We start from the raw sequence: 10,372 nt of genomic DNA on the forward strand, positions 1-10,372 counted from the left end.
CTCAACTGGAGAGAGTCCTCTTTGTGGTTCTTCTGATCTTCTATCTGCTCACCCTGCTGGGAAACACAACCATCATTGCACTGTCCCGCCTGGACCCACACCTTCACACTCCCATGTACTTTTTCCTCTCCAACCTGAGCTTTCTGGACCTGTGTTACACGACCAGCACTGTCCCTCAGCTCCTGGTCCATCTCAGGGGAGCAGACAAGTCCATCTCCTTTGGTGGCTGTGTAGCTCAGCTGTTTGTGTCTCTATGGTTGGGATCCACAGAATGCATCCTCTTAGGGGTGATGGCATTTGACCGCTACGCAGCCGTCTGCAGGCCCCTGCACTACACTGTGATCATGCACCCTCGTCTCTGTGCCTTGATGGCTTCTGCATCGTGGTTCACTGGTTTTACCAACTCCTCATTGCAGACGGTCCTGATTTTCCTTTTACCACTTTGTGGGAAAAATAAAATAGACCACTTCTTTTGTGAGATCCCCCCACTGCTCAAGCTTGCCTGTGTTGACACTACTGTTATTGAGTCTGAGGTCTTCTCTGTCTGTGTGATCGTTCTTCTCATTCCTGTGGCATTAATCACGTTCTCCTATGGTCAGATTGTCAGGGCAGTGTTAAGAATAAAGTCAGCTGCAGGACAGAGGAAAGCTTTTGGGACATGTGGGTCCCACTTCACAGTGGTCTCCCTGTTCTACGGCACAGGCATCTACATTTATCTTCAGCCCAGCAACAACTACTCCCAGGATCAGGGCAAGTTCATTTCTCTCTTCTACACCATTGTCACCCCCATGGTCAACCCTGTCATATATACCCTACGGAACAAGGACGTGATGGGAGCAATGAAGAAGGTGCTCTGTAGGGGCTATGACTCCAGATAACTGGGAAGAAGACCCTGTGATGGAAGAGTTTGAATGCCAGAGTCTTTAAGATTTTTGTGCCCTCAATAGTTCTCCCTACAACTCTCAAGAGAACTTCTTTGAAATTCATTCTTTTATGCAAGTGAGTGTTCAAACTCCAAATTCATGGCCGCATTGCAGCCTCCAGGAATGCTGATGTAGTGTTCCTAGACCATCTGCATCATATTAATACTGTAAAAAGTTTCACAGGATTTTCTTATTTCACCCCCATTTGGGAACACTATTCCATTTCTAATTGCAAAGGACAGTTACACCCACCATAAAAGCATAATAAATAAGAATAAAAACCACTAAAGTGCTGTAATAAATATTACTATCATATCATTCCATAGCAATTGCTGGAGGCTATTATTTGTTCTTGCAGTTTGATATCAGCTCTATTATAATGTCAGTAGTCTGACTGGATCACAGCTTTTTTCCAGAAGTAGGAGAGCAACTGTGGGAATAACAGACTTAGCTCTGAGAAAACTTGTTAACATCCATCCTGACAAAGACATTCATATATCAGGTTGTGGTGTAATGTCACCACTGTGATAATGTTTTAATTTTGGAATAGAATTCTTTGTTTTTCAAAAAATTTTTGTTTGAAATTAATTTGTATTATTTTAGTTTTTGATTAAGATCTTATTTTAATTCCATTAGAGTTAATCTACAGTTACATTACTTTCCGGTGTAAAACATGGTCAACATTTCCATCATCACAAGTGCTCTCTATAGTCACCATCACCTCTTTAACCCATCATCCCATGCTCTCCTCTGTGGGGCCAGTGAGCCCACAGAAGGGAAAGGAGATTCTCAGTTTATGTGTCCCTACCATGGTCTGGCTTTAGGACTGTCATTTGTTAGCATAATAGCAGTGTATCGTGTAGGGTTACTGCACTCTGAACAGACCCTATACATCCTGCTAAACTCAACGCTGGATCAGTTATCAGAGTGCAGTCACCCCTGTAAGACGCCCCTGTATCTCCCAGTCTTCAGATTTCACAGCTCCTGTTTGCCAGAGTCCTGCTGTGACCAGGCTCACTGAGGAGGCATGAACAGGACTTAGATCCCTGGCAATTCCTTTCTTTGTAGGTGACTTCTTTTTGGATGCTTATTTTGTGACATAGGTGAGAGCTTTCTTTCACCATTGTGGTGTTGTGGCATGTTTGAGACCTAATGATGCAGACTCTGGGGACCACTGTGTGTGCGCACATGATTTGTGGGGAAAAGGAGCTGGGTATAAATGAAGAAAGGAGAGGATTAATGGTTAGAGATAAGATGGGTCAGGGGAAGGGCTCCCCGAGATGACCTTAGAAACAGGACACTGCTTTTGGAAAGGAGACCATTACTTCCTCCCCCTCCCAGGGTTTTTCCAGCTGTTCTGGAATTAAATTGACAGGAGAAAGAGTAACAGGAGAAAACACCTAAAGTTTTATTGCCTGCACATGGAAGCCGATTAAGGCAATTGAGACCAAAAGAAATGACCAAAGCATTTTTAGTTTATTTTTGTGTATGGTGCAAGAAAGTGGTCTAGTTTCATTTTTCTGCAGGTTGCTGTCCAGTTCTCCCATCACCACCTGCTAAAGAGGCAGTCTTTTTCCACTGGATACTCTTTCCTGCTTTGTCAAAAATTAATTGACCATACATTCATTTGTGGGCCTAGTTCTGGGTTCTCTATTCTATCCCAATGATTCATGTGTGTATATATTATATATATATATATATATATACACACACACATACATATATCCAATGGAGTATTATATAGCAATGAGAAAAAAAATGAAATATCACTATATGTAGCAAAGTGGATGGACCTTGAGGGTGTCATGCTAAGTGAAATAAGTCAGGGGGAGGACAGATACCATATGTTTGCACTCATAGGTCTAACAGGAGAAACCTAACAGAGGGCCATAGGGAGAGGAAGGGGAAAAGAAAGCTCAGGAGAGTGAGGGACACAAAACCTGAGAGACTATTGAATACTGAAAAGGAACGGAGGGTTGAAGGGGAGGGGGAATAAGTGGTGGCAATGGAGGAGGGCACTTGTGAGGAAGAGCACTGGGTGTTATATGGGAACCAATTTGACAATAAACTATTAATAAAAAAAAAAGAATTGACCAAAGCAGGCTCTTTTTATACCTTTTATAGGGAGACAATGGAGATCCATTTCCAGGGTAATTCAAGGAATAATACAGGGATGAAGAAAGCCCAGAGTCCTCCTGCTTTTCCACCACTTTAAGTCCTCCTCTTGTTTTCCTTTCTTTAAGTTTACTTATTCATTTCGGAGAGGGAAAGAGAGTGCACGTTTGTGTGTGAGCCAGGTAGGGGCAGAGAGAGACAGGGCGAGAGAGAATATCAAGCAGGCTCTGCACTGTTATCACAGAGCCCAGTGCAGGTCTTGAACTCACAAACTGTGAGATCATGACTGGAGCTAAACCAAGAGTTGGATAGTCACCCATCGAAGCTACCGCTGTGCCCCTCTGAAGCCCTGTTTTCACATAAATTCTCATTAACTTTAAGTGGGCATTAGAATTTCACACATCATTCAACCCAATAGCAATAGCTAATGTAATTATTGGAGCAAATTTCAAAATTCCTTATTATTCACAAATTCCTGCATGCAGTGGTAACACCAAAATGCAGATACTTTTCTATCCCATTCCAAGTTCGAAAATGAGGTACATTGTGGTCATAGTAATTGCTAAGATTCTTTTTGAGAATTTAGTGATTTCTCTTATTCTTATTGTTGAAATAGCAGAAGCCCACAACAATAAGAAAGAACAGATTCTTCTTATCTGGCTTGAATACCCAGTGAAGGCTTTTCTCCTCTAATCCCATTTGTTACACATACAGATCGAATGCTTGAAAGACCTGGCACTGAGCATTTGGTTTGAGCTGGAAGGGAAAATACTTAGTCTGTCCTTCTCCAGTGAAGTGGTAATCATCTAACTGGAAGTTCAGATTTCTCTTCCATCTAGAACTTAGTCTAAAAAAGAGCGACCTCATCCATAGACACCAGTTCTGCATGCAGCACCACACATTTTGGGGTCTACAGGGTCGGGAGCCAAGGGAACAAGCTCATGTCATTGTAGGAACATTGAAATGGACGTTTAGATAAGAATATGGCATCTACTTCAATGAAGAATAAAAATATTTTGCAGATATACAATTACCTTTTTGAAGAAGAAGTATGGTCTGTAAAGAACCACTACAGTTGTATGAAATGAAGACAGTGGTATATGGATGGGAAAGTGAAGGTCTGGCAGATGAAAGCACATGACTGCTGGTTCTCCTAAAAGCTAATACACTCAGAGAGTGCCTAGTGGTGTGTGGTCGTGGATCTGTAGAAAAGTGTTAGAGGATGAAATAGGTAGAAAAGAATCCTTAGTATAAATACAGGTTTGTATATTTAATGGGGATTTACCCAAAAGAGACAGAAATGCTGATGCATAGGAGCACATGTACCCCAATGTTCGTAGCGGCACTGTCAACAATAGCCAAAACATGGAAGGAGCCTAAATGTCCGTCACCGGATGAGTGGATCAGGAAGATGTGGTATATATTCACGATGGAGTACTACATGGCAATGAGAGGGAATGACATATGGCCATTTGCAGGAAAGTGGATGGACCTTGAGGGTGTCATGCTGAGCGAAGTAAGCCAGGCAGAGAAAGACAGAACCCATATGTTTGCACTCATAGGTCTAACAGGAAAACAGGAGAGACCTAATGGAGAACCAGGGGGAGCGGAGGAGGGACAGAGAGTTGGGGAGAGAGAGGGATACAAAACTTGAGAGACTATTGAATGCTGAAAATGAACTGAGAGTTGAAGGGGAAGGGGGAGGGGGGAAAAGACGTGGTGGTGATGGTGGAGGGCACTTATGGGGAAGAGCACTGGGTGTTGTATGGAAAACAACTTGACAATAAAATATTGAAAGAAAAAAAATAAATATACTAACCTTGGAGAGGATATTCTTTGAAAACAGCGAATCTTAAAGGCAAGAGAAGTCAAAATTGCTCATTGCTCAGGCTCTGTTCAAAGTAGTAACAATTCCCTGTATAATTACTGTTAGCATAAGTTGTCTTATTCCCAGGGTTTACCCAGGAAGGTTTTCTGCTTATTGCAGAGTGTTTTGGTGCATATGAAGAGGTGTAGTTTGGAGTGGACAATGGAGTCTGCAGGTAAACAGAAGTTGGAATATATGAATTCTATGGAATCTCCCCATGAATAAAAAAGATAATATTATATCTGGGGGATATTTCTTTTTTATAAGCAGCAAAGTCAAAGTACGTGCTCTAGGCACCAATATGTGCATATTTTTAGTAACCCCAGGAGGGTCCTGCGCCATGTAACTATTAGCCTCAGTTGACCCAGCAATAGCACTGCTAGGGATTTACCCAAGGGATAAAGAAGTGCTGAGGCATAGGAGCACATGTACCCCAATGTTCATAGTGGTACTTTCTACAATAGCCAAATCATGGAAAGAACCTAAATGTCCATCAACTGATGAATGGATCAAGAAGATGTGGTATATATATACAATGGAGTACTATATGGCAATGAGAAAGAATGATATATGGCCATTTGTAGGAAAGTGGATGGGCCTTGAGGGTGTCATGCTAAGCGAAATAAGTCAGGCAGAGAAGGACAGATACCATATGTTTGCATTCATAGGTCTAACAGGAGAGACCTGGCAGGGGACCATGGGGAGAGGAAGGGGGAAAGAGAGTGGGGAAGAGTGAGGGACACAGATTATGGGAGACTACTGAATACTGGAGACGATCCATGGACTGAAGGGGGAGGGGAGGAGGGAGTGATGGTCATGGTAGGGGGCACTTGTGGGGAGAAGCACTGGGTGTTATATGGAAACTAATTTGACAATAAACTATTATAAAAAATAATAAATAAATAAATAAATAAGAATGAAGTGAAAGAATATATATATATATAGATAAAGAAATATTCAGAGTTTGGCTCTCCAGAGGCAGCCAAAGAGGAAGGAAGGCTCTGGAGGGATGAGATGAACAGGTAGTCAATCTTTTCCTTCCAGTTTGACTAGGAGTGAAATAATTATCTCTACTTAACTTCTGTTTACCAATACCATTTCATATTATTGGCTAACATATTTTTGGTTGACTTCAAATTAATTTTTAAAATGACATACAATTTTCACATAACATGTATTAGACATTTAAAAAATTTATTGTCAAGTTAGCTAACATGTAGTATATCTTGGCTTCAGGAGTGGATTCCTGTGATTTATCACTGTCATACAAAACACAGTGCTCATCCCAACAGCCCTCCTCAGTGCTTAGCACCCATTTCCCCCCAACCCTTCAACCCCCACCTCTATCAACCCTCAGTCTTTTCTCTGTATTTAAGAGTTCCTTATGGTTTGCCTCCCTTTCTGTTCATAACTTATTTTTCCTTCTTTTCCCCTGTGGTCTTCTGTTAAGTCTCAAATTCTGCATATGATTGAAATGCTATGATATCTGTCTTTCTCTGAATGACTTTCTTTCCTTAGCATAATATCCTCTGGTTCCATCCTCGTTGTTGCAAATGAAAAGATTTCATTCTTTTTCCTTGCCAAGTAGAATTCCATTGTATATATATATCACTTCTCCTTTATCCATTCATCAGTTGATGGATACTTGGGCTCCTTCACAATTTGGCTATTGTTGAAAGCAGTGCTATAATCATTGGAGTACATGTGCCCCTATAAATCAGCACTCCTGTATCCTTTGGATAAATTCCTAGCAGTCCTATTGCTGGGTTGTCAGGTAATGCTATTTTTAGCTTTTTGAGGAGCCTCCACACTAATTTCCAGAGTGGCTGCACTGTATGCATTCCAGCCAACAGTGGAAGAGGGTTCCCCTTTCTCCACATCCTCTCCAACACCTGTTGTTTCCTGAGTTGTTCATTTAAGCCATTCTGACAGGGGTGGTTTATCTCAGTGTGGTTTTGATGTGTATTTCCCTGATGTTGAGCATCTTTTCATGCATTTGTTTGGGATATGGAAGTCTTCTTTGGAAAAGTGTCTAGTCATATCTTCTTCCCATTTCTTCACTGGATTAGTTTTTCAGGTGTTAAGTTTGTTAAGTTCTTTATAGATTTTGGATATTAATCCTTATCAGATATGTCATTTGCAAATATCTTCTGCCACTTAATCGGTTGCCTTTAGTTTTGTGGATTGTCTCCTTTGCTGTGCAGAACCTTATTACCTTGACGAGTCCCAGTAGTTCATGTTTGCTGTTGTTTCCCTTGCCTCTGGAGACATGTCAATTAAAAGTTGCTGTGGCCGAGGTCAAAGAAGTTGCTGCCTGCTTTCTCCTCTAGGGTTTTGATGGATTCCTGTCTCACATTTAGGTCTTTCATCCATTTTGAATTTATATTTGGCTATGGTGTAAGAAAGTGGTCTGGTGTCACTTTTCTGTATGTCCCTGTCCAGTTCTTGCAGCACCATATACTAAAGAGACTGTCTTTTCCCCATTGGGTAATATTTCCTGCTTTGTTGGAGATTAGTTGGCCATATATTTGTTGGTGCATTTCTGGGTTACCTATTCTATTCCACTGGAATATGTATGTTTTATGTCAATACCATACTATCTTGATTACAACTTTGTAATACAGACTATGTCTGGGATTGTGATGCCTCCTGCTTTGGTTTTCTTTTTCAACATTACTTCAACTATTCGGTGTCTTTTGTGGTTACATATAAATTTTAGGAATGTTCTAGCACTGTGAAGAATGCTGGTGCTATTTTGATGGGGACTGCATTGAATGTGTAGACTGCCTTGGGTTGTTTCAATATATTAACAATATTTGTTCTTCCAATCCATGAGGCTGCAATATTTTTCCATTTCTCTGTGTCCTCTTCTATTTCTTTCATAAGCTTTGTATAGTTTTTAGCATACATTTTTTTTTCCTTTTTGGTTAGATGGATTCCTAGGTATTTTATGGTTTTGGTGCAATTGTAAATGGGATCGATTCCTTGATATCTCTTACTGTGGCATCATTATTGATATATAGCAATGGAACAAATTTTTATTTGTTGGTTTTATATACTGTGACTTTATGAATTCATGTATCAGCTCTAGTAGTTTTTTTGCTGGAGTTTTTGAGTTTTTCATGTAGAGTAACATGTCATCTGCAAAAAGCAAAACTTGATACCTTCTTTGTCAATTTGTATGCCTTTTATTTCATTTTGTCATCTGATGGCTGAGGCTTGGACGTCCAACACTATGTTAAACAAGAGTTGTGAGAATGAACATCCCTGTCATGTTCCTGATCTCTGGGGGAAAGCTCTCAGGTTTTCCTCGTTGAAGATGATATTAACTGTGGGCCTCTCAGATATGGCTTTATGATATTAAGATATGTTCCTTCTATCTCGACTTTCTTGAGGGTTTTTCTTAAGAAGAGATATTGTATTTTGTCAAATGCCTTTTATGTACCTATTTACAGGAACATATGGTTCTTATCCTTTCTTCTGTTAATGTGATGTATCATATTGATTTACTTGTGAATATTGAACCAGTCCTGTAGCCCAGGAATGAATCCTACTTGATCATGGTGAATAATTCTTTCAATATACTGTTGAATTCAATTTCTTGTATTTAATTAAGATTTTTTGCATCTATGTGCTTCAGGGATATTGGCCTGTAACTGTCCTTTTAATTGGGTCTCTGGTTTGGGTATCAGCATAATGCTGGCTTCATAGAATGAGTCCAGAAGTTTTTTTTTCTTCCGTTTTTATTGTTTGAAACATCTTGAGAAGGATAGGTATTAATTCCCCTTTAAATGTCTGGTAGATTTCCCCAGGGAATCCATCTGGGCCAGGACTCTTATTTGTTGGGAAATTTTTGATAACGGATTCAATTTCTTCACTATTATGGGTCTGTTCAAATTTTCTATTGCTTCCTGCTTGAACTTTAGTAGTGTGTAAATATCTAGGAATTTGTCCATTTCTTCCAGATTGTCCTGTTTTTTGATCTCTAATGTTTCATAGCATTCTCTAATAATTGTTTGTATTCTATGGTGTTGGTTGTAATCTCTCCTCTTTCATTCATGATTTTATCTATTTGGGTCCTCTATCTTTTCTTTTGAGATGTTTGGCTGAAGGCTTATCAATTTTGTTTATTCTTTAAAAAACAGCTCTGAGATTTAGTGATCTGATCTGTTCTACTTTTTTTTTAATTCTATATTTTTTATGGCTGCTCTAATCTTTATTATTCTTTTCTTTTGCTGAGTTTGGGCTTTCTTTACTAATGTTTTTCTAGCTCCTTTTGGTGTGATATTTAGTTCTATATTTGGGGAATTTCTTGCTTCTTGAGAGAGGCCTGGATTACAATATGTTTTCTTCTTAGGACTGCCTTTGCTGCATCCCAAAGGGTTTTTGGACTGTTGTGCTTTCATTTTAATTTGCTTCCATATATTTTTAGATTTTTTCTTTAACTTCCTGGCTGAACCATTCAATCTTTTGTTGGATGTTCTTTAACATCCATGTAGTTGGTGGGGGGGGGGTGTTTCCAAATCTTTTCTTGTGCTTAATTTCAAGTTTCATAGTGTTGTGATCTGAAATATGGATGGTGTGTTCTCAATTCTTTTATATTTGTTGACGGCTGTTTTGTGACCCATTAAGTGATCGATTTTGGAGACTGTTCAATGTGCACTTAAGAAGAATGTGTATTCTGATGCTTTTGGATTAAATGTTCTGAATATATCTGTTAAGTCTATCTGGTCCAATATGTCATTCAGAGTCGTTGTTTCCTTAATGATTTTCTGCCTTGATAATCTGTCCATGGTTGTAAGTAGAGTATTAAAGTCTCCTAAAATCACAGTATTATTATCCATATATTTATTTATGTTTGTGATTAACTGATTTATATATTTTGGTTCTCTTTCATTGAGGGCAGAAATGTTTACAATTGTTAGTTCTTATTGATGGAGAGTCCCCTTAATTATGATATAATTGCCTTCTTCATCTCTTGTTACAGGCTTTGTTTTAAAGTCTAGTTTGTCTGATGTATGTATGGCTACTCTTGCCTTCTTTTGACAAGCAGTAGCATGATAGATGGTTCTCCATCTCTACACTTTCAATCTGAAGGTCTCTTCAGAACTAAAAGGAATCTGTTATAGGAAGCATTTAGATGCATCTTGGTTTTTTTAAAATCAATTTTGATACCATATGTCTTTTGATTGGGGTATTTAGTCAATTTGCATTGAGAGTGATTATTGATAGAGATGGATTGAGTGTCATTTTATTATCTTTAGGTTTCATGCTTGTGGTGATCTCTCTGATCCTTTGTAGTCTTTGCTGCATTCCACTCATGTGGGAAGCAGAAGCAAGGAGCCAGTAGGGAAAGTACGATTGAGCAAAAGTTCTCGTGCCCTTACAACCCTTGCAGCTGCCCTCAGTTTCTCTGGGATTAGATTACTTGAGTTAAAATGTTAATTGTACAAATGACCTTCATGCT

The 10,372-nt window shown here is 39.4% G+C and overlaps 1 protein-coding gene across 1 annotated transcript in view; it reads left to right on the forward strand.

The window, feature by feature from the left end:
• LOC115296097 (putative olfactory receptor 2B8) overlaps positions 1–8,696 on the forward strand; it is a 9,037-nt gene extending 341 nt beyond the window's left edge. Inside the window, exons 2-3 of the mRNA XM_029944539.1 lie at positions 12–848; positions 8,679–8,696. Coding sequence (XP_029800399.1) covers positions 12–848; positions 8,679–8,696 — 855 coding nt within the window. The remainder of the gene's footprint in view (positions 1–11; positions 849–8,678) is intronic.
• Positions 8,697–10,372: the final 1,676 nt, after the last annotated feature.

Source organism: Suricata suricatta, chromosome 7 (genome assembly GCF_006229205.1).
Source record: "Suricata suricatta isolate VVHF042 chromosome 7, meerkat_22Aug2017_6uvM2_HiC, whole genome shotgun sequence".
In the NCBI taxonomy this organism is placed as follows: Eukaryota; Metazoa; Chordata; class Mammalia; order Carnivora; family Herpestidae; genus Suricata; species Suricata suricatta.